The 24,956-nt window shown below is 45.7% G+C and overlaps 1 protein-coding gene across 2 annotated transcripts in view; it reads right to left on the reverse strand.

The window, feature by feature from the left end:
• Positions 1-832: 832 nt before the first annotated feature.
• SEC24D (SEC24 homolog D, COPII coat complex component) overlaps positions 833-24,956 on the reverse strand; it is a 105,930-nt gene continuing 81,806 nt past the window's right edge. Inside the window, exons 14-22 of one of the 2 annotated variants that reach the window (XM_027853645.1) lie at positions 23,777-23,947; positions 20,435-20,528; positions 18,633-18,778; positions 16,929-17,067; positions 13,255-13,373; positions 11,655-11,834; positions 10,115-10,306; positions 7,038-7,127; positions 833-2,874 (exon numbers count right to left, since the gene is read on the reverse strand). In XM_027853645.1, the coding sequence (XP_027709446.1) occupies positions 2,734-2,874; positions 7,038-7,127; positions 10,115-10,306; positions 11,655-11,834; positions 13,255-13,373; positions 16,929-17,067; positions 18,633-18,778; positions 20,435-20,528; positions 23,777-23,947 (1,272 nt within the window). In that variant the 3' untranslated portion in view covers positions 833-2,733. Of the gene's footprint in view, positions 2,875-7,037; positions 7,128-10,114; positions 10,307-11,654; positions 11,835-13,254; positions 13,374-16,928; positions 17,068-18,632; positions 18,779-20,434; positions 20,532-23,776; positions 23,948-24,956 lie in introns of both variants that reach the window. The other variant, XM_027853644.1, reaches the window with a different exon arrangement.

The raw sequence follows: 24,956 nt of genomic DNA on the forward strand, positions 1-24,956 counted from the left end.
TCAGACTAAATTCAAATTTTACAGATTCTGGGGTTTAGGTACAAAGTGGCACAATCATTAGGGAAAGGTGAAGTTATTCTGCCCTTCCTCCCACCAGCACTTTTCACCTTCCCTTACTATCCAAAAAACCTTAGTAATAAGTAAAATTTGGAGTGAGTTGAGAAGCATCTGAGGAGTAGGCCGCAGGCCAGAGTCATCAGGTCAGCCCTGAACAGTCAGGTTTAACTGCATTTGGAGTCAGCATGTTGGTTCAGATCTGGTTCTGTTGACCTTGGGCCAGTTACTTAACCTCTCCTGGTCTCACTTTCCTTAGCTTTGATACGCCTCCTATGTCTATTCATCCTTAAATTACCTTCAGGATCCTTCCCCCAACCACAGGTCTTTCGCAGGCCATCACCTCATCAGAGGTTCTTAACCCTCAGTCCGGCAACTTGTTTTAAATTGGTGACTATTCCAATATAATTGTGGGCTGTGGGTTTTGTTTTTTTCCTTTTGGGATTCCATTTTGTTTTATGTGCTTTAAAACATTATTCTGAGACTGGACTACCAAGAGGTTCTAGGACACAAAGGTGAAGAACCTTGGGCCACCATCTCCTGAACTCTTGGTAACCAGTCTAACTCTACACTATCCACTGTCACCCTTTATTCTTGAATCCTTTGTCTTCTTGCCAAACCACAACCCTGCATTACTCCAACTATTCCCTCGAAACTACCACAACGGTAGTAGAAACACATCTTGTCTCAATTCTCCCCTCTCTCCAGTCTGTTCTCCACACAGCTGGCAAAATGATCTTTCTTATGCTTACGTGACCAAAAAGAAAGGGGACAAACATACGATGAAAATGTTTTAATAAAATTCATTTCATTTTGGTTATGTTTTAAACTGCTGGTAAAAATCCTTTAGGTTTTAGTACATAATGAATTGCACTTAACACAACAAATGTTTTTCTCTCCTTAGTTAAACATGTAGATTGAACCTGTTAAGGCTTATTCTCTGCGGTTGGCTTGAGTTGTGATGGGTAACCAACCGCAGGGGTGGAGCTGCCTTGCGATAGGGTGGTAGAGAGGCAGCCGTGTTCCTGTTAACATCAGCAACAGCACCACACAGCAGGAAGGCAGTGCAGACGCTTGAGGTGTTCCAAGGGCTGCGGTCCAGGTGCATCAAAGGAGGGACTGAAGGCAACTTAATTCTCCCCCTGGAGCTTGGCTAAAAGGTTTTCAGAAGACCACAAGTCCCTTCAGAGCAAGATGTGCAGGTCCAAATGGTTCTCCGTGGAGTGTGGAATAGGCCTGATTTGTGGCTGCTCCTCAGGGTCAATGGAGCTTCATCCGCATCCGGGGCAGGCAGGCTGGTAGAAGTTTCTGATCCACGTGTGCCCGATGAACATGAACGGGGTGAAGATGCCCCTGCACCTCTGTAAAGCCAGTTAACGGAGAAGGCTGAATCCAAGGGGGATGGAGGGGAGATGGGGTCCTAAAAGGGTAAATCCTTTAGCCCTGGATTAAAAATGGCAGGCAAACCCTGTGGTTTAATAATGAGTCGTTTTGGCTTTGTGAAGAATTTAAAAAAAATTTGTCAATAGAATTTAAGAAAAAAAAAACATTTAGGAAGTTTGTTTTAATTGTAGACCCTTAATGGTCTGTAAGAAATGACTAACAATTTCTTTGTTAAGTCTATCCATCCAAATAACTGAGTACCTTTCCTTGCCTTTTTTTCTTTCGATCTATGATTGCGTTGGTCAAGGGAATTTTGGGGAGAAACTCACTCTACCCATGCTGGTGAGCACCTTCTTTACTTACACTCTTGAGAATTGCCTGGGGGATAAGTGACTCACCCAGAGTCACACAGCCAGTATGTGTCAGCGGCAGGACTTGAACCCAGATCTTTCTAAGCCAAAGGCCAACTCTCTATTCACTTGGCCAGGCTGCTGCTCTCTTCCTTGTTTTCTCAATCCCAAAGTATGTTTACCTTTGAGAAAATGCTTAATGCTACCTATATTTGATGGACAAGACATATGAAGTGATTTATCTCTATTAATTAAGATCCCTTTATATACAGGTAGAAACCGTCAAAATTGTACAAAGAACCATTAAGAATGTTGACAGTTTTATGGACAAAATAAGGAATGGAGAGAAAGGTTCAACTTAGAATGTGTAATTCTGAAAAGTTGCTGAATGCACACAAGATTCTCTGCCAGAGTCTAAAACTTGTTTAGACTGGCTGTGTAGATGTTTGCCATTGAATGGAAAAATGAGTTTGGAATGGAAAAATAAGTCTTTTACAAAATTAAGTACCATATGAAAATGAAGGTGGTTCTTCCTATATCATCAATGGGAAAGGTACCAGGATCTCCTCTCCCTCCACACATCTATACATCTTTATAATTTATAGGAATGGAAAAGAAAAGAAAGAATTGAGAATGAGTCCTGTAAACTCTGCCTCATATGAAATGCATAGACTTAGAGAAGAGTTTTAAAATTTGCCATCAGATATAGGTGCTTTCCCTATATTTCAGGACTGACCATCCTGTCCGTCTTCAGCTGGATACCTGAACACGGCTCGATAGGCCACTAGATAGAGAAGATGAGCAATGTAGATTCAGAGACCAGAAACTGTACAGGAAGGAAGCCTTGAGGAAAGCCCGAAGCAAAACCTCCTTCAGGACAGTGACCACGGGGATATCATCCTCTTTGATATGGAAAGAAGCCAAAGGATGGAGAGGCCAGCTTCTTCTAGCTCAGAAGCCGGCAGATCTCTTTGTGGACGCAGCAAAGGAAATCCACATAAGATGCTCCTCCGTAGAGACCTTTGTCTTCCACTAGGAACTGTCGGAAAACCACCTCTGGCTGCTCGCGCTGCTTCACGATGGTAAGCTGGAAAAAAGAATAGTCATCAGAGCGCTCGGGCAATGTTTGTAAGCTTAAAAATAATCCCCTCTCCTGACCAGGATGTCTAGAGTTTTAAAAATGGCGGATGGTTACCTAAGTTAAAAAAGTTAATTGGGGGACAAGCTGGTGGAATTTCCATCGTCATGAGCGTGAGGAAGACAGATAGGCCTAATTGCCCTCAAAGCCTAGAAAACATGATCAGGCAGAGGAGACAGCCATTATGCTGGCCCTGTCCTTCCTGCCCCATTTCGATGGTTTATAGCCCTCCTTTTTTTTTTTCTTTCCTGTTCCTTCCTATGCTCTTCTTTTTAAAGCTGGTTGGGCTAGCCAGTATGCTGGTATCAAAAAAAGGTCTTGATATTCTAACAGGATGAAATTAAATAGGAAGGAAGGAAATAAGTTTTTTTTTATTGAATTTAATTTTATGATTCCATTTTCCTTATCATTTGTTAATGTTTTTAAACATTCTTTTTGAGTTCCAAATTCTCTCCTTTTCCCAGCTCCAAATTCTCTCCTTTTCCCAGCTCCTCCCCCACACTTTGAGAAAGCAAGCAAATTGATACCTATCATACATCTGAAGTCAAGGACAACATTTCTATATTAGCCATGTTGCAAAAATAGAAAGAAAAGAAGGAAGAAAAATAAAGTGAAAAAACAGCATGCAATCTGCACTCAAGAGTTTACCAGTTCTCTCTCTGGAGGTGGATAGTATTTTTCATTGTGAATCCTTTGGAATTTTCTTGGTTCACTGTATTGATCAGAGTAACTAAGTCTTTCATGATTAATCGTCATTACAATATTGCTGTTAATATGTACAATGATCTGGTTCTGCTCACTTCACTCTGCATCAGTTCAGACAAGTCTTCCGAGGCTTTTCTGAAACCCTCCTGCTCGTCATTTCTTACAGCACAATAATTGCGTCCCGTCACAATTATATACTACAACTCGTTCAGCCATTCCCCAGCTGATGGGCTTCCCTTCAGTTTCCAGTACTTTGCCATCACAAAAAGAATAGCTAGAAATATTTTTGTAAATATAGCTCTTTTCTTTTTCTTTGGGATACAGACCTGGTAGTGGTATTGCTGCGTCAAAGAGTATGCACAGTTTTATAGCCCTTTGGGCGTCGTTCCAAACTCTTCTCCAGAATGGTTAGATCAGTTCACAACTCCACCAACAATGCATTAGTTTCCCTATTTTCTCACATTCCCTCCAGCATTTGTCATTTTCCTTTTCTGCTATGTTAGCCATTCTGATGTGTATGAGGGGTTACCTCAGAGTTGTTTTAATTAGCATTTCTTTAATTATTAGTGACCTGAGCATTCTTTAATATGGCTATTGATAGCTTTGATTTCTTCTGAAAACTGCCGGTTCATATCCTTTGGTCATTTATCAGTTGGGGAATGGCTTTTATTCTTTATCAGTATGGTTCGGTTCCCTACATATTTGAGAAATTGGGCCTTTATTAGAGAAACTTACTGTAAATTTTTACTCCCCAGTTTCTTGTTTTCATTTTAGTTTTGGTTAAATTGGTTTTGTTTGTGCAAAACTTTAAATTTCATGTAATCAAAATTATCTATTTTACCTCTCATGATCCTCTCTATCTCCTGTTTGATCATAAATTCTTCCCTTATCCATAGGTCAGACCGGTAAATTTTTCCATGCTCCCCTAATTTGTTTATATTACCCTTTATGTCTAAATCATGTGCCCATTTTGACCTTATCTTGGTATATGGTGTGAGATGTTGGTCTATGCCTAGTTTCTGCCAGTCTGCTTTTTAGTTTTCCCAGCAGTTTTTGTCAGATAGTGAGTTCTCATCCCAAAAACTTGGATCTCTGGGAAATAAGCATTTATTATGCACCTACTATATGCTAGGTGGCGTGTTAAGTGCTTTCCAAATATTATCTCACTTGATTAGTGAGGTAGGTGCTGTTATTATCCTCATTTTACAGATAAGGAAACTGAACAAATAGAGGTTAAGTAATTTGCCCCGGGTCACACAGCCGGTCAGAGTCCGAGGACAGATTTGAACTCGGCTCTTTCTGACTACAGATCTAGTGCTCTATTCACTGCACTACCCAGCTGCCTCTGCACTAGCTTTTTAAAAAAAAAAAAAAAAAGTCAACTACCCAAGCACAAGATGGGGAAGAAATGGCTTTTTGGCATTTCTGTAAAAAACAAAACCAAAACCTCATGGCTTTTAATTAGCTGTGAGGTCGGCCAGTAGGAGCCAAGTGTGATGTGGAGAAGAGCAGAGCTCTTCTCCATGGAGTGCTGTCCCACCTTACCAAGAGGAGCATGACCACAGCAATGGCCAAGAGAAGACCTACTACCACAAACAGCCAAAAAAAGAATGCTGTGAAATTAGAATAAGCGTGGCCCCGAGGAAGAGATGGAGGAGAACCTTTCCTCCACTCCGTGCATCTGTGGGGAGGTGATAGTCCTTGGTTGTAGAATACTGCATACAATAATTTTTTCCACTGTATTCATTGGTTTTGCTGAAATTTTATCTTCCTCTTATTTTTTTCTTTAAAAAAAATTGTTATAGGAAATAGCTCTCTGGAAGGGGAGGGAGAGGAACATGGGGGAAGATATCATGGGAAATAAAAAAAAAATAAGCATAGTATCTGGGGCATTGGGAGGTATGGTTCTGCTAGATACAGCCCGGTGCCATGTTTGAGGCGGGACACCAAAAAACCTGGAAGCCACCAGGATACTGGGATACTCAAAGGTGTGGGTCTGATGAAAACCAATCTAGGTTTGGTCTGAAGGACTGCCCCAAGTGAGAGAGAAGGCTGAGCCCTTGAACCGTCTTTAGTAAGCCAAATGCCTGTGAGCAGCTTAGACATCCTCCTTAGACAGGAGGATGAAGGGAAGCCAGACTCATTTGAGATCATCCGACTAATCTATTTAGCTGCTGTGTGACCAGTTGGGAAGTGGAGAACTCCTGGACACCGCGGCTTCCCAGAGGTCATGGCTAGAAAAGTCAGGTTGGTCACTGCTGCAGGGCTTGCAATGAGTAGCAACAGTGAGGGCCAGTGAGCTGAGGCTGAGGGGCGTGGGTTCAGCACCCCGACTCCTTACTCCTGTCCGCGTGATCTGCATCTCACGGGAGCTCAGCTTCCTCTTAAATTTGAGTCTGTGAATGTGAGTCGGAAAAAAATTATGTCTTTATTTTCTCTCCTCTGTGGTTTCCTTTCAGGTGCTATGTATTTTATGCCCTGAAAAACATGATTTGAGAAGGGACCCATAGGCCCAAGGGGTCCATGATAGGAAAAAAAAAAGGTACACGACCTCCTTTTTAGCTCCATATCTATGATCTTATGGTCCTCTCTGAGCATTGGTTTTCTCATTGTCAAATAATTCCAGGGGTGTGCTGGTAAATGTTTAACGACTACCTCAAGGTTTGCACTGTACACGTTTGGGTTTAATCTTCAACATTAAAGTTTTCTCCATCACGCCTCTAAGTTGAGACAATCAACAAAACAGTAAATCAAGCCTGGATCTGTGTCATTGGTTGATTTTCAAGGTGTAAACGCTCACACTAAAGATTAGCTCTCTGGCTGGAGCTAGCTCTAGGGTACCCCTGATCAGAAGAAAGCACTTGGTAAACCTTACAGCCTGATATCCTTTAATGACTCTCGGGTGATGACTGAAGCCTTGGTAGCTTGATATTTTCATGGAAAAGACTTTCCTTTTCAGATCTGTTAACTTTATCCCTTTGTTCCAGACCACGAAGGAGAGCTTCATGTGACTGCAGATTTATTCTGAAATTGTACTACAGTCTTTATTCTGTTTGCCTTTAGGTGATGACAGATAGCCGGATAGGCTTTGAGATGATAGTATATATAAAGGCTCCTTCTAAAGGCCACGTTATAAAAGTATAGCAGCCATGTTAAATGAGGTGGGAAGAAAAAGCACAAACCAATCAAAAATGAATACTGCAAAAGTTACAGAGAACAAGCTTGACCCAATGAAGAGGTAGGAGAAGATACTCTGGCCCCCCCATCATGATGGCAAGGTGGAGGTCCGTGGGTGCAGAACACTGAAAATACTGTCAGATTTTTTGATGTGTTGATTGGTTTACTGATCAGATTTAGATTACGTTAAAGTAATGAAATATGTAAAGAATGAAAAACTGATTCCTTACCTTCATCGAATACGGCTGCTTCTTCTGGATATTACTCATGGTCAATCTGAGTTTCTCAGAGTATGGACTCCCCACCTCAGGCAGTGATGTCTGCATTAAGATAATTCAAATTTAAGGTTCAAGTGAACCTACTTGAAAGGACTGTGTTTATACCTAGCTGGCATTGAGACAGATGGGTTGGACTTCTGAAATGGACAATGACTGAAGTGTTAACTTGACTTAGAACTCCTTTCTGCATTCATATTTACCACTCTTACCACGGAAATAAGAGAATTATCTTTTTGGGGGAAAATCGACAGTAAGAATAATCCCATCAATTCTGGAATAAAGTTCCAAAAGGGAAACAGTGATTTCTCTTTGTATCAGGTAAACAATCCTCCTCTGGCACTCTGACATGGGTACATAGTGGAATTGACACAGAGGCACCATATTTTATTCTAAGGATGTTTTTGTGCAATTCACTCTTCAAGTCTTCCCTATGAGTGTGGTCTCCCTCGTTAGACTGTGAGCTCCTGGAGGTCAGGGACTCTCTTTGTACCTCCGACACTTGGCATAGTGCTCGGTACGGAGTAACCGATTAATAAAGGCTTATTCATCCATCCATTCATTGACTCTCGTCATTCTTGTCTAGGTGGAAAAACCCAAAGTGATGTTGCTGGGGAAAGGTCTTTTATTCCCCTTCTGTGGAGTCAAGGCTTCTTTCACAGGCGTGGGATTAAGGTAGAGGTAGAATGACTGCATTGAATGACCACTATTACATCTTCATAACAAACTTTGCTAGACTGAATTTTTCAGCTGGATAAATGAGGCTCGAGAGTGTGGACTCTGGAGCTGTCATATATCTTCATGCGTTCCACTAAGGATAATAGGAAACTGTTCAGGTTTCTCCCATTAACGCTCAGAACTATCCTAAAATTGACTCCTGGCATGAGAGTGCCAAGAGCACAGACATCATCTATCACCCATGTACCAGAGGAGTGATCTGGGGAACCTTTAACATGAACCCCAGAACTACGATTCACAGGCAAAACAATGACCAATGCTGTTGTCAGAAATAAGTTGTAAGAGAGGTGGGTAATGCAGCATTACTTCAAAGTGCCACTTTGTGTGTGTGTATGTACCATTAAGATGGGCTTTTATTTGAAGATGCTGGGAAGTCCTGTGTATGCTTTCTGACTGGATGCCCACTGACCAGTATGTCATCGAGGGGAATCCTGGTCTGAATGGGTGAGACAGGGTGGGACCCCTGAGGTCCCTGCCAGCTCTGAGATTCTGGCATTCTAGTTCAAAGTACTAACAACAGTCCCTCCGAGGATGGCAGGTGGCATCTGTTAAATAAATCAGTGTGTTGTGAACAAAAGTGTCAGCCCCGGCCTCTCTCATCTGCTAACTTTCTGGACAATCGGCATACCTTAGTTTTTACTTATGTGGAATGAACCTAAGTATAATGGTCCTTCGAGGCTCAATCCATGTGCCCCTTCCTGCAGGAGGCCTGGCCTGATTCCCCACCTCCCACAAACTGACTTTGGATATATTACGTATTGGTTTAGCTGTGTACATGTGGTTCCCTCAGTAGAATACCAGTTATTTGAGGGCAAGGTCTAATTTGTTTTAGTTTGGTTTTTGGCTTTCTGTTCCTTGTGCCTGCCCTATAATAGGCAATGAATAAAAGCCTGTAGAATAATGGAGGAATTGTAGTATTTCTTCCTTAAACTGGGTAAAAATATTTCTTAGGTTCATTTGCCTTTCCTTGCTGCATTCTAGATTTTTTTTTTGTCTCGGTCTCCTTAGTGGGAGATGGTTTCCTCTTCAATGATCTTTCATTTTCTTATGATTAAAAGTACGCTCTTAAGGTTTTCTAAATTTTATCATCTGTTCACATGAGATAAATCTGGAAGGAACCTTGGAAATATATCTAGCCAGATTCTCATTTTACAAATAAGGAAACTGAGGATTGAAGAAACTAAGGTACTTGCCTAAGGTCACACATATGGTAATCGAACTGAGATTTGAACCCAGAACTTTTGGCTCCAGATTTGGCCCTCTTTTACTACACTACATTGGTAAGCTATTTACCATTAATTATATTTAAAGTGATTACGCATTCTTATAGTGAAAAGGCTGGGGTTCTTCTGGTGATAAGGTGAGCCATGGAACACTACAATCTCCACAGAATAAAAATGGCAGGTGATCCAAAGACAATGAAGAACTGCATCCTGGGCCCCAATGGGTTACAATATATCACTCATCATGACGTATACAAAAATTGGTGGAAAGGATATTATCCAGGAAATGCATGATTAGGAGAAGAAGGTCATTCACAGAGTGAAAAGAAAGGCTAATGGCTGGATGGGCCAAAAGCCACACTGTTACTACAGAAAGTTTAGGAGACCTGCAGGAAGGCCTTCAGAATATTGAGTGGATTCTTTACTGTGCATTTATGGGAGGACCTAGACAAGAATTTCACAAGACAAGATGGTGTGGCTTGACATCCCTGCACATTTGGAAGTCACTGTGGCACAAAGTGTCATGCAAATGATAAGTCAGCCCCAGATCTCTCCATGTGCTGTGGATCCAGCCCTCCTCCGGGGACATGTGCCTGGAAACAGTTCAGCATCATATTGGTCACAATAATTGTTCTACTTTGCAGTGGTTCAGCAGATGCCTGGCAGTGATGGGTCGGGCTGTTAAAGGAAAAAGCATCTCTGCAGCTCATCTAGAGACCCAGGCACCCTCTTCTCTAGAATAACTTTGTTTCTCCAATACAAGAGGACAGCTGCGTGTTTCATTACACGTTGGGGAGATCTGAATGCGATGGACTAAAATTGCCTGTTGCATGGTCATCATATAAGATTATTGAATACCTAGTTCCCCTACACTTCCTCCCTCAGCCTTGGCCTACATATTACAATCTATTTCTTATGCAGAACTATGGGTGTTGGTGGTTTTTCCTTTCTGTAATCCACGGATGAATGTTAAATGGAGAAGATGGAAAGGTTTTTATTTTGAATTTCAGCCACAACCCTCTCCCCACTCCTCCATCTCTATCATACCCCCAAAGGAAAAATGAATCTTACTACATCTGTGTTGATGTGTGTAAAGGAGGGCACATTGAAAATTCCTTGAATCAACTCTGGTGGCGTGCTCACTCCCAGCCACAGGAACATCCGAAGCCCGTTGACCAATAGGAATACCCCTCCTTCAGAGAGACGCTCTTCAGAGCAGCGAATGGCAGCTGGCAGAGTTTCACTCTTGACATCCATTGTGTGCTGTGGAAACAAAAGCAGACCCAGAGGAAGGCTTCTCAAACTTTTTGAACTGGGGCCCCTTTGTACTCTCAAAAATGGAAGCCCCTCCCCCAAAGAACTTTTGTTTATGTGGGTCACATCAATCTACATCTGCTGTATTAAAATGTCTTAGTATTATTGTGAGTCATTTTAACCTTGGGAAACCCCTGAGAGGGTCTCAGGAACCCCAGGGGAACCCTGGACCACACTTGGAGAACCAGTGATTTGAAAGTTATTTGGGCATAACCAGCTTTATGTCCTTTTGAAATCATAAGCTCACCCATCCCTGGAAGCATTCAAGCAAAAGCTACATGATTTTTGCTTGAACCCCTGATCCAACTCCCAAATTAAAAATTCCTGGATTAAAGATGAATCCTTTGGTCATTCTCAGCTAGACTCACCCAGGCCAAATTCTCCAAGAACTGAATGTTCCCCAAGTGCCTTACAATGGTTTTATTTATTCTACTTATCCCAAGGTCAAGTATGATCAATACCACTAAGCAACCTCTCTTAAAGTATGTTGTCCTTCATTGGGCTGTGAATGGTCTTTTGGGATGCTCGTCTTGCAGAGGCAAGGCTGCTCAGGCTGATTTCCTGCCTGACCTGTGGTTTCTGCACCTGCATGGTGGCAAATACCCATCACACACTTGTGTGTGTGTGTGTGTGTGTGTTCACTGACGCACAAGAATTGTTGTCACCAGTGTGAGCAGTAGAGATGCTAGCTGCTGAACAGCAGAACCGGATGTCTCCAGCCTGTCTGGAATTTTAAACTTAACAGAAAGCTTCCTTCAGAGCAGCGTCCAGGAGCCCCCTCCTACGTTAGAAGTATCCCTTTCGCCCAGTTATTATTGGCGCTGTCTCACTCTTGGAATGACTTTGAATCACTTTGTATTTACTTTTCTGCGAACATGCTGCACCCCCTCTGCCACCCCAAGAAAATGTGAGCTCCTTAATCAAGCGCAGGGCTTATTACTTGGGGTTTTGTCTCTGTCCCTGGTATCGAGCACAGAGCAGATGTTTAAGGAATGTTTGTTCAGGTAACCCGAGTACTTAATTGGCTGAGGAGTTCCAACTTGGTGAAATTACATGAATCATATGGAGTTTTTCAGGAAAATTAAGTCCCCCAAACACCCCATCACCCTCTCTCCTTATCTCCCCTCTCCCAACTTTTGTGACTACATCTTGATGCACAGGTAAAGTCTCCCCCAAATCCCAAAACATGCCTGGCAGGCATTCATGGCCCCGACTTCCCTATTTTGATGCATGAGACTTAGAAATGGTCTATGGAAAGAGCAGACATCACCCCCTTCTGCTGATGCTGTACACTTACTATTGGTATAAGCTGTGGGTAGAAAAAGAGCTGAGTGTCTGCAACGTCCATCGACATGACCAGCTGCCTCTGAGAGGCTCGTTCGTCCACTGAGATCTCCGGTCTGCTGAGTAGCACGCAATTTTTTAGCAGACTGTTCATATATACTGGGAATACCTTCATGGCATCAGGCAGGATGAGCTGAAAAGAGAAAGGGATTGTTTGATGGTCTTTTCTGACCTTGGAAGGACAGCTAGGTGGTACAGTGGATGGAGTACCGGACCTGGAGTCAGGAAAACTCATCTTTATGAGTTCAAATCCAGCCTCAGATACTTCCTAGCTGTGTGACTCTGGGCTAGTCACTTCACCCTGCGTACCTCAGTTTCCTCATCTGTAAAATGAACTGGAGAAGGAAATAGCAAACCACAGCAGTATTTCTGCCAAGGAAACCCCAAATGGGATCATGGAGGGTCAGACACAACTGAACGTGACACAACAAAAATGGGCGATCTATGTTCTGGGTGAAATTGGCACTGCCAATTGAGTAGGAGAGGTGGCATCCTCTCTCCTCCCCATCCCTCTTTCTTCAGGGACAGAGCCAAACGCTAGGTGGAAGGACCCATTCTAGACCGCCACCTTCCATCCATGGTTTGGGAAATATTGACCATTGTCCTAAATGCAAGCTTCTGTTTCTACAGCTCTTAACTTGTGAAGAAACCCAAATGGTTGTATTTTACCTAGTATACAGATCTAAAGATAAGATAGGGTAGAAGGAAGGGAACATTTACTAAGCACCTACTGTGTGCCAGGCACAGGGATAAGCATGCTTTACAATTTTATCTCATTTAATCCTCACAACAACCCTGGGAGGGAGGTGCTATTAGTACCCCCATTTCACTGTCGAGGAGCCTGAGGCAGACAGAGGTTAAGTGACTCTCCCAGAGTCACACAGCTAGTAAATGTCTGAGGCCAAATTTGAACTCGGGTCTTCCTTATTTGCTGTCCCACCTAGCTGCCCAGTGGGCATAGATTCTCCTTTCTGGAGATAAGGGATTATCTGGTTCTGATATGGGAGCTGAGGGATGGAGCTGCTAGAACAAAGGATGGAGGGAGGTGTTGGCAAAGAATCTGTGGTCAAGATACTCCTAGGGAACTAGGGATACTCCCAGGAGTGGATGACAAGGCAGGAAAGTATCATTTCTTCCTTCCCTGGGAAAGCAGTGCACTCTGGGAATGAAAAGAAAACTACGTCCCTGCCAAAGCAAGGTCTGGGGGAGGCGTGGGGAGGGTAGGGACAGTGATTTGCTTGGAAGCCTGGGCGTTGGAGCAATCCTCTGGGCAGGCGCAGACAGTATTGTGGGCTGGGGGATGATTGTCAGCTCAGCCTGTCTTGCTCGCCAGCACCACCTGGTGGGTTATACATTTCATGAAACGACGTGGATCACGTCTATGGTGTAAACCCTAAGGCCATGGCTAGAACATTGAAACCCCCCATCTCCGTCTTTAGGGAATGGCCATGCTGCTGTTTTGGGCTGTGCAAGGCTAAGTGCTCTCTAGGTGACTGGACGGACGGACAAATGTTTGGTTCCTCTGATTCCTGAGCGGGCACGGTCTCCCTCACCTGGCTGACAGCTGAGGGGCTGGCACAGTTCTTGCGGTAACATGCCAGCATGTGAGCAGTCTGATGCACCAGGATGTCCCGGACCGTCTTCAGGGGCTGTGTGAGAACCGCCGTGAAAGCTACAAGTAGAATAAGGCAAAGGACACAAGACTTAGAGACGGACACCCAAAAGCAGAGAAAACACCCCAAAGCATTTAGATTTAGCTCTGCAGCTCCAGCTGAGAAGCCCAGCATCCCACTATTCCGGAACCCGAACAGACTGAGTTTGCATTTCTTCTCTTCCTTCCTTGTCTGCTTTTCCTTAGAGGTGTGGTGATGAGGGACCTGAGAACCAGGTAACTGGCTACCTCAATTGCCCCAAACTGTTCACACCAATTAAAACGCCCAGTGTCAGTTTTGGCATCCTGATGGAAGATGGAATAGCGATTTTTGCTGATGGCGATCTGAGCTGCAGCCTCACCCAAGCTCTCCTCCCAGGCCTCTGGTGGCACTGAGGCGACCCTGGCCTTCGCAGGCAGTGCTTGGGAGACGCTGGCTCCCACAGGTTCTTTCAAGCTGGAAAGGTCAGGTGAAGGGCCCCACTAGCTCGGGTCCATACTCAGTGCCCAAAGGGTGGCCACCAAGTGGTCAGGATGGGGCCGCAGAATCTCAGAGACCTTCTATAACAGCGTGGAAGGTTACTGTGGTTGTGGAAATGATGAAACCACTCAGGCTGGAGGCACTGCAGCACCTCCCATTCATGGATCACGTCGAGGCAGGGGGGCCCAGCGGCAAGATCACCGACTGGATTCAGAGGACCTGGGTTCAAGTCCTTCCTATGTGACCTCGGGCAAGGTGCTTAATTTTGCCAAGTCTCAGTTTCATCTGTACTGGCCTCTGGAGTCCATGACGGCTCTGGGTCAAAGACCTTGGAATCCTGAGGCAAAGTTCCCAAAATGCTTCGTGTGCTAAGCTAATGTGGACATAGGCTTCCTTAAGAGAGGCACAGGACCACTGAAGTGACGCTCCCATGGTCCTCTGCTCTGGTCCTTCCGTATCTAGGGTATTCTGTTCTGTACTGGGTACCACGCACTGGATAGAGTGCTAGGCCTGGAGTCAGAAAGACTCATCTTCCAGAGTTCAAATCTGGCCCAAGACACTTCCTAGCTGTGTGACCCTGGGCAAGTCACTTAACCCTGCTTGCCTCATCTGCAACATGAACTGAAAAAGAAAACGGCGAACCACTTCAATATCTCTGCATGAAAACCCCAAATGGGGTCAGAGAGAAGTTGGCAATGACTGAAAAACAACTGAACAACAACTGGGTGCCGTATGTTAAGAAGGTCACGATAAGCTGGGCAGCTCCCAGGCAAGGGCAGCCAGCATGGCGAAAGGACTTGAGTCCACGCTGGGGAGGCCTGGTTGAAGGCACTGGGCGTGTTTAGCCCGAGAACAGAAGACCGAGGGGACGCGGTCGCTGTCTTCTAATATCGTTAGGGCTGTGGAGTAGAGGAGCGATTTGGATTATTCTGTCTGGTCCCTAGAACTAGGAACAAGGTGCAAGGTGGAGGCAGAGAGAGGTTCAAGGTCAGGAAGAACTTCCTACAGGCCGAGCTGTCGCGGAGGCTGTTAGGGATGGGGAGAGGACGCTTCTGTACAGGCACCCGGTGAGATGGTCCCCAAGCGCCCTTCCAGGTTAGGGCTCTGGGACCCCGCCAAGTGCTTGGCCAAGAATTTCCTGCTTCAGCTCTTTGGCTCCCTCTGCTGGTGCAGGTGACAGTCCTTCCGTACCTGTGAACTCGCTGTGTTTGCACAGGATTGGTTTTCCCTGTCATCCTATGCAGTTTATTTTATGCATCCATTATACTAGGACGGCTGCACCAGAGTGCTGAAGGGGGTGCAGAACACCAAAAAGGTAAAGCCCCCTTGGTGTAGAGGTGAGAATCCTGGATCTGGGGGCGGAGCACCTGGGGACAGTCCCAGCTCTGCTCTTGACTGCCCGTCTGTGTGACTTTGGGCAGACCACTTCACTTGTCCAGGCCTCAGTTCTTGCATCTGCAGAATGGGGACGTCAGCCCCGTTGATGTCTGTGATGCCTGCGAGGTCCAGTTCCTAGGCTGAATTTCTGCTTTCTGGTGCCCAGAGGGCTGCAAAGCACTTTCACCTACTTGTTCTCATTTGAGCTTCACCATTACCCTGGGAAACAGGTAATGGAGGTATTATTATTCGCTGGAAGGGAGAGCTTGTCCAGACAGCCCCAACTTTCCTGAACTGTGGCCCTAAAGTGCATTTGTGTCTGTGGCTTAGACCCCTGGCCTGTTTTCTCCACAGAAACGATATCTTAAATGCAGATTGGGCTTCTGGGATAGGGCATGGCATCATACTGCACAAGCTAGTAGGGTAGAAAGCCCTCCAAGAATGAACCGTAGAAGTGAGGGTCACACATAACAAGGCTTCTATTTTCGTTTTTGTTTTTTTCTCCTAAGGCAACTGAGGTTAAGTGACTTGCCCAGGGCCACACAGCTAGTAAGTGTCAAGTGTTTGGTCTGAGGCTGGATTTGAATTCAGTTCCTCCTGACTTCAGGGCCGGTGCTCTATCCACTGTGCCGCCTAGCTGCCCCTAGGCTTCTATTTTCAATGAAATGGAGTTGGATTCAGTCTTTCTAGGGAATATACACTCAGGGTTCCCCTTGGTGTTGCCAGCCCCAGTTCTAAGTGCCTGGGGGTGGTTTCCTTCTCTTAAGGAAAAGAGGCCAAAAGGAGGGGGGTGGGGGAGGTTGGGAGGACATTTCAGGGGTGGGCACTCTGGGGCAGAGAGTGAAAAAGGGTCTGAGGGACGTATAAGACATGGAGATGGAGAACTAGCTAGGAAATGATCATTTACTCAGTGCCAGGCACTGTGCTAAGCGCATTACCAATTTAATTTCATTTGATCCTCAAACAACCCTGGGAGGCAGATGCTATTATTATCCTTATTTGACAGCTGAGGCAACTGAGGCAGACAGTGGTAAGTGACTTGGCCAGGGTCACACAGCGAGTAAGGATCTGAGGCTGGATTTGAACTCAGCTCTTCCTGACTCCAGGTCCAGCTCTCTATCTGTTAAGGCTGCTGTTGAAGCAGGGCCTCCCAGCAGTTCAAAGGATCATAGATATTACAGCTGGAAGGATCCCTATAGGCAACTGAGTCCACCCCCCTCATTTTAGAGTTGAAGAAAAGGAGGCACAGGGAGGGCTCAGTGATTTGTCCAGGTCACACAACTGGTAAGCGTCTGAAGTGGGATTTGAACCCAGGTCTTCCTAACTTCAAGCCCAGTGGTCTCTATGCCCTTTCACTCTTGGGCTGCCCTTCCAAAGGCTTCTTTTCTTTTTCCCAGGAAGAAACTTGTGGATGGGCAGACTGAGACGGCAGGAGACTGGGGAAGGAAAATCCCCAATCAGGCAATGGGAAGGGAAGAGGAGCCCCCATGACCACAGGTCCACTGGCTGGGGCAGCTGTTCCACGGTGCCCTGTGTCAGGAAGGCACAGATCCAGTGGCCTCCATAGTGTCTCCACTGAGACAGGCTGGTCCCTCACTGGGAGCTCCAGAGTATATTCAGTCACGGGCAGGATTCTAGGGAAGAGAGGATCTGTCCATCAAACAAACACCTCCGGACCCCCAGCTGGTGCAGCTTCCCTTCTGGGAGATGGGTTTTACCTGATTTGGCAAAGAAGTTGATGAGGGCGTCCGTCTCACAGCTCTTGTAGAGGTCTGCCAGCTGGCTGCTGCAGTTCAGGCTGGTGTTGTGAATCCTCAGCCTTCTCTGACCGCTGATGGTTGTGTAGAGCACGGCACACTACAGGCAAGGGGAAGGCCACAGGCTTAGCTTGCTGGTCTATAGTTCGTTCATTCATTCACTCACTCACTCACTCATTCATTCACTCATTTATATATTCATTCATTCACTCACTCATTTACTCACTCATTCACTCATTCATTCACTCATTTACACATTCATTCATTCATTTACTCATTCATTCACTCATTCATTCATTCACTTATTCATTTACTCATTCACTCATTCATTCACTCATTTATATATTCATTTATTTACACATTCATTCATTCACTCATTCATTCATTCACTCATTTATGTATTCATTCATTCACTCATTCATTTACTCATTTACTCATTCATTCATTCATTTACTCATTCATTCACTCATTCACTCACTCACTCATTCATTCACTCATTTATATATTCATTCATTCATTCATTCATTTACTCATTCATTCAATAAACTTTTATTAGGTGCCTACTTTGCACTGTTGCAAGCACTGTGTTGCCTTTCCTAATTAGAATGGAAGCTCCTTAAGGTAGCAGGGATCCCTCACTTTTCCATTCATACTCTCCATGCTCAGTATAGTGCAAGGCACACAGTGAGTGCTTAATAAATGCTATTCAATTCTATTCCAAGCCCCTCTGCAGGTTGCCTGCTTGACATCCTTCATTCAGAACTCAGTGTTTTATGTGAGATGAGGGAAGAACAATTAGCAAATTCTTTACTTTCTGTTAAGCTTTTCTGGTTTAACTTCACTGGGGATGCGTGCCTTCCTCACTCCATCTCTTAGAATTTCTATCTTCCTCTAAGGCTAGAATCTAGAGCCACCTCCTACAAGAAGCCTTCCCTAATCCCCTTAGAGTTGTCTCCCACCTCAAATGATTACTATTATGTGTTGTAATAGGAGTGTGAGGAGGCTCACAAAAGCCGGTTGTTAAATGTTCAGTGTGAGCATTTGCAGTTCTGAAATGGGTAAATAATACCAATCAGGGCTGGATTTATCATTTTTGATCATCTAGACTTAAAAAAGTGATAGAGGCAATATTAATGCAAACTGTGCACCCATCCCCCCCCCCCCAGGTGCTGGTTGTTAAAACATTTACCAGCACACCTGGTACCTTGATGTGTAACCTCAGAGAATGTATATCCCTTGAGGAAGGGACTGTTTTCTTTTTAGTCTTTGTAATCCCATGTCACCCCAGTATCAGGCCAGTTAGGAGGCACAGTGGATAGAGTGCCAGGCCTGGAGTCAGGAAGACTCATCTACCCGAGTTCAAATTCAGCCTCCAACAGTTTTGGGAAAAAAAATACCCTGTGAATAGAGAAAAGCCAGAGTTTGGCCTTAAAAGCCAGTGACATATAAATTTAGTAAAATGTATGCTCTCAGGAGAGGGGGGAGGTAGACAGAGGGAAATATGGGCGAGTCAAAACCAAGTGACAGCGATACATTTTTTTTTCTTTTTAAAGACAGTAGGTTACCAGAAGAAGCTAAGCCCTAGCAGGGCTGGGGTATTTCCGCCTTCCCTTTGTGTGCCCAGTGAGGGGTAGAGGGACGTGGGCCGCCAAGCCAGCCTCTCACCTGGATGAGGGCGCCGCTATCTTCGTTCAGTTTGTCATCGTGCTTGAACTCCACCGTCACGGCTTTGTCGCAGTCCACACCGGCCATCTCTACGTCTGTCGTGTTGTTCATGTAAATGGCACCAAAGAAGTCGGTGGCTCTGAAGCCTGGAATCAGAAAACAGGAATTCTTGGCTGAGCTGACCCCACCGCCCTCCTTTCTCCCTGTTTTTATGGGTTTTCTGAGCCTCCAGTACTTTGGGTGGAGTCTCTATGACGGACCTGCATTTCTCGGGAGCATCTATGCTCCTCGAGGGCAGGGATTGTTTCATTTTTGCCTTTGATTCCTTGCAGAGTGCCTGCCTCATAGTAGGTCCTTAATAAATGCTTGTTGACTGACTGACTGAAAGAACAGGGACAAGAGTCACACAGTTGGAGAAAGCACGGATGGATGGCAAGCTGCACTAATGGGATGAATAGCCACACGCGGGAGGATGGGGATTCCTCTTCCACATACACTGATTCAGACAAGCATGGGAGCATCTGTCAGGGGCTTGGTGTCCTTCTATGCCCAGGCAGAGGGCACGCTCCTGTTCTTCTAAGACCTGATCACCCACACAGAGAACATTCTGAGAAGGTGAAGGTCATCGGTGGCACCGGCCTCCATCACTGCGGTCACACTGGCCGGCCGTCCATGCCTTCCTTCCCCCAGTGGCCACACTGCCAGCACGTCTTGACTCTTTATTTCTAGGCTTAGAAAGTAAGGAATGCAATACAGTTTGCCATTGAGGGGCTCATTTCTCCTTTAAAAGCGGGTTCCATGCCCAGCGGAGAGATGGATTTGGAGCACGAGCCCACGTGTTCAACCCTGCCTTTGCTACGTGTTAGCTGGGCAGTCTTTGCAAATCATTCCCATCCCGTGGCGAGGGGAATTTCCTCATTTGTTCAATGAGGGGGTTGGCCTAGGGTCATAGGAACATTGACTTAGTGTTAGAAGGGACCGTAGAGGTCACAGAATCCAACCCTAATTTTGTAGATGGGGAAACTGAGGCCCTAACAGACGCATAGTGGTTGACTCACCAAAGAACGTAACTTTTAAGACTCCTTTCTAGAGCTCATTATTTGTATGCTGAGTCAACATCTATTTCTCATTTCTTTTTGTCCTAACTTACCATTATTATTATCATTGTTTTTATTATTATCTAATAATAGCTAGCATTTCTATAACCCTTTGAGACTAGCAAAGCACTTTATAAATATTATCTCATGTCATCCTCACAACAACTCTAGGATGTAGATGCTACTATTATTCCCATTTTGCAGATGAGAAAACTGAGGTAGACAGAGGTTAATTGCCTTGCCCAATGTTTGAGCAGGGATTTGAAGCCAGGTCTTCCTGACTCTAAGTCCATCATTCCACGCTGGTGAGATCTTTTCGAACTTTAAATGCCATGATGCAAACATCTTTAAGTTAACTCCAGAAAGGAGAGAAAACAAAATTTGTCTATTCTGACAACTCTTTCCTTCGTTTTGACGGAAGAGAGACTCTTGTCCCTACAGAGGACTGAGTCAGCCTCAATCGCATGGAATCGATTCTGCCAAACACAGATCACAGGGGCTCTCATCTTAGGGGTCACCGATTCTGAGATGACTTCACCCAACTCTGTCCATTTACAGGGAAGAATGTGGAGTTGGATCAGGTGTACCCACACTCCCTACAGGAGGCCCCATGTACTCAGATGACCTGGCCACGCTGAGGCTCAGAGATTAGGCCAATGCCCAAGTCGAGTAGCCCCCCGCCCCACTTGGGATTCCAACACTTACCTGTGCTGGTGCGTACCCTCATGATAGCGTCAAATCCTGTAATTTTCTGGACGTCGCTCCTGAGGTCATTCAAGAACGTCTGGCTGTCCAAGTGCTTCTGAAAAAAAAAATTCCTTCCGTCAGCGTCCACCCACGAGTGGGAAAAGCACAAGAAGAGACCCCACCAGAAACACACAGACGTTTACGATTACAACACTCCAGGGAGGTCAGGGTCAGAATGGGCACCATTATTCCCATTTTACAGGTGGGGAGACTAAAGGATGAAACAATTAACTTCCACAGATCTTAGAATGTTAGCGCTGAAAAGGACCTTAGAGGTCGCCTGGTCCGATGACCTCAGTTTACAGAGAGAAAACCGAGGCTCCGTGCTGAGAACCGAGCTCCTTAAAGGCAGGGGTTGTTTCTAGTTTTAACTTTTTCTCTCTAGTGTCTAACATAATACCTGTATACAGTGGGTACTGGATAGAATCATAGAAGCAGAGGTGAAAGTTCTATTGACAAAGAAGCTGAACCCCAAAGAGGTTAGGTGACCCGCCTAAGGTCACACAGCTAGCATGTGTCTGCGACAAGATTCAACCTCAGGCCTTCCTGACTCCAGCTGTGTGCTCTATCTGCTGCCCTGTCTAGCAGCATGTTTCATTCATATTTTAACCTTGTGTATCCCTGTTTGCTAAGCTACCATCCTCACGCCTATGAAATAGTTTCTGAAATCACAACTGAGCAGTGTTTGCTCTGCGTCTGGGTGTCTCCTAGCCTGGCCAGGGAGTAATCAAGCGGACCCTGGCTCTGCCATTCAGCATTTCACACAAGGAAAGGAAAGCAAAGAATCCTCTTGGGGAAAGTGGGAAAACCCACCCCAGGCTGAGTGGACAAAATCCCTGGGAGGACACAGCTTTGTGGAGGATGGGGGGAGCAGAGGAGCCTTGCTGAGGGAGAGACCTCTGACCATGCACGGCCCAGGATGCATCTCCCAGGAGTGCTGGGGGAAGATGCCCTTTTGGGCCCTCTTCTTTGGGGATGTTTTCTGCCTTTTGCAGAACATTAGAACTAGAAAGGACCCAAGAAATCAACTAGTCCAACCTGTCCTCAGGGGTGTGCTGGTAAATGTTTAACAACCAGCTCTCTGAAAATTGGGGATGTACTTTTCAGTTTGATCAGCATCATTAACATTTTCTCCATCACTTTCTCAAATCTAGACAACCAACAACACAATCAACTGAGCCCTGGTTTGTGGCTTTTGCCAATTTCCAAGGTGTAAACACTCACTCCGACAACCAGACAACAGCTCTTGGACGCTTGGTGTAGCTGACTCCAGCACAACCTTGCCTTTTCTTTCCAAAGCTAGGGCTCTTGGATATTCACTTTGCTGCCAATCACTGGATGTGCTAAGCACTCTTAATTCACTTTTTATTCTACTGCCCATTTGGTAATTTTCATTTCATGTATTTCTACGGCCAAAGAATTCGCGACCCAATGACCCAGGGCTGGGTCTCAGGCTCTCTGCTTATCTCAGCTAATCTGTTCCTAGGACCATCCTCAAGGACCACCTTCCAGCATGGTAGAGCCTTCCTGAGCTTACGTTCCCTTGGCATTGTCTCTGAGGATCCAGGGTCCCCTCCACGTCATGAGGGCGATCTTATAGAAAAAAAAAGAGCATCACTAAGAGGACAGTGGGGCAGCTCGAGGGCGCCATAGTGCACAGAGCGCTGGGTTTGGAGTCAGGGAGACTCATCTTCACGAGTCCAAATCTGACCTCAGTCACTCACTAGCTGTGTGACCCTGGGCAAGTCACTTCACCCCATTTGCCTCGGTTTCCTCATCTGTAAAATGAACTGGTTTGCAGGCAAACCACTCCAGTATCTCTGCCGAGAAAATCCTGAAAGGGGGTCACAAAGAGTCAGACATGACTGAAACAACTCAGCCACAACACAGAGGACAGTCATGGTAGGTGTGAACAAGACCACTGAGGAAGTCTGAAAAACCGAAGTATGAGATGTCAGCAGGGAAATGTGGGACAGGAAAAGAAGATGGGCTGGTCGTGTGGTGAGGGAGAGGGAGGCCACGTGAATGGCCAGAGGCTTCTGCTGGCTCTCACAGGCTCGAATTAGGAAGGCCGCCTGTACCTTGGGATGCACTGTGGGTAGCTACAGCCCACCAATGGGCCTTGCTCATAAAGGGCTCTCGAAACGCCGGACAGGAGCGTGCCCACGTACGAATGGTGATCTCTGGAGCAAATTCCCATTGATGAACTCACAGGACCATTAGGACGTTGGGTTTTCATTTGCCCAAAGTATCTCTAATGAAATAAAAACTGGGTAACTGGGTAACAGTTATCTTACTGAAGCCAATGTTGATATTTTAGCCACCACATTTGGGGTCAGAGGACCTGAGGTCAACGCTGCCTCTGCCCCTTCCCTGCCACCTGTGAGACTTTGGTGCAATAGGATTCTAGACTGAGAGATGTGAAGGACCTCGAATCATTCAGGCTAGTGCCTTAATTTGACAGCTGAGGAAACTGAGACCCAAAGAGATAGAGTGGCCTTCCTGGGGACACAGGGAGAGATGATGCCGAATTCCAATTCAGGGTCTCTGAAGCTGCCTAACCTCTCTCTCCTTATTTGCCAAATCAGGAAGGTGGTCTTGACAAGCTCCAGAAATCCTTCCAGTCAAGCTTGTGACCCCATGGTCTAGCTTTGTTTCCCCCACCTCCCCCCAGACCTGCGATGCCACTGGCTGAAGGAGGTCTGGTTGGGGACACTCCTCTACCAACGTAGGTCCACACCACCTCTGCAAACTAGAATCTTAACGACATGGCTGGGGCACTGAGTGCGACGTGACTGTTCAGGGCGTGAAGCCAGCATGAGTCAGAGGCGGGATTTGAACCCAGGCCTTCCTGCCTTTGAGATCGACTGTCCATTCACTACCCTTCGATGATCCTGATTTTCTTCAGTTAAAGTACACAACTCTACATAACTGTCTAGTACACTAAATTCACTTTCCATCCTGTTGGTGAACATGATTCCATTTACTCTGGCTAAATGAACACGTACCCAATATTCTGGGGCCTGGGCACTGGACCCGGGCTCAGAAGACCTAGGTTTGAAATCACCTGAGTGACCGCAGACCACTCCCTCAACCTCTCTGGGCCCCATTTTCCTCTTGTGTCAAGGGAGGGGTTTGGAGTAGACCACCCTTCTGTGTGTTTCTGGTCTGTTTTCCATCTCTGGTTTGTGTTCCGCCCACAAGGGGGCAGAACCCGCAAACTTATGAGGAGCCAGAAACCCAGTAAAATGGGAGAAGCCCATGGCCTCTGGAGGAAACATCTGCTCTTGGGTTGATTACCTGGAAGTTGTTGTATTTATACAGCGTGCCTCCCGTCTGCAGGGTCACCAGGCCCATCGAGGCCACGTCCACGTACTGACTGGGGAAGACGAAGAGGTTCACGCAGCAGCCGTTGGCCACGCAGTCCTTAGCCAGGGTTTCGTAGATGTTTGTCTGTGGCTGGAAGAGCGTCTGAAGGCAGAGATGAAAAAGGAAACCCACACACATGTAAAAAGATTAATTCCTTTCATTAATTTACTTCTAACTAATTATTATTACTTATACATCTAATATATATTAACATACGATATATAATGATTATATATAATAACAGATAATCTAATATATCTAATTAATTATTTCTGATTAATTTCTGATCCTTATCTAAGACGCTCCATCTTCCCTGACTCAAGGCATTTTCCTTGGGTGTCCCTCATCCCCCCTCATCTCAGCCTCCTGGCTTCCTGCAAGTCCCAGCTCAAAGCCCGCCTCCTACAGGAAGCCTGTCCCAATCCCTGTTGATTCCGCTGCCTTCCCTCTGCTCATTATCTTCAGTTTAGCCTGTCTCTAACCTGTTTGTACATAGTTGTTAGAAGGGTGCTTCCTCCATCAGCCTGTGCCCCTTGAGAGCATGGACTGTGTTTTGTCTTTCTTTGTACCCCCAGCACTTAGCGCAGGGCCTGGTATGTAGAACAGGCTTCATAAATCATTATGGACTTGAATTTGAAGGTAGCTGAAAGCTAAACCAGCTCATGGATTCATAGTTTGAGAGCCTCAAAGGGCCTCATAGGCCAATCTAGACCAATCCTTTCATTTGACAGAAGAAAATGAGGCTCATAGGAAGGCAAAGACTCGTACCCTGTCCAGGGAGAGAAGCCCGTCTGGTTCCCATCCTAGTGAGTGGAGCCAGTGAGACTGAAGGCCCAGTCTCAGCCCAGGAGGGAATGGCATGAGGCTCAGATCCCTGGGCCTCAGTTTCTTCATCTCAAAGGGCCTTTCTAAGTCTCCCTGCTATGGCCTCACCAGCTTGCTAATAGGCATGCCCAGAGCCCCCGGATTTGGGTAGCCATCAAAGAATCTCTGGCTCTGCCACTCTTTCCACCTCTGGCCTCCAAGGGAAATGGAGTTGTGTGACATTTGTCTTCTTTCTGTCCCCTTCCCCATTAGAACAGGTCTACACCCTCTGTACGAAGTACAGGTC

Source organism: Vombatus ursinus, unplaced genomic scaffold, assembly GCF_900497805.2.
Source record: "Vombatus ursinus unplaced genomic scaffold, bare-nosed wombat genome assembly UNPS02010193.1, whole genome shotgun sequence".
NCBI lineage: Eukaryota > Metazoa > Chordata > Mammalia > Diprotodontia > Vombatidae > Vombatus > Vombatus ursinus.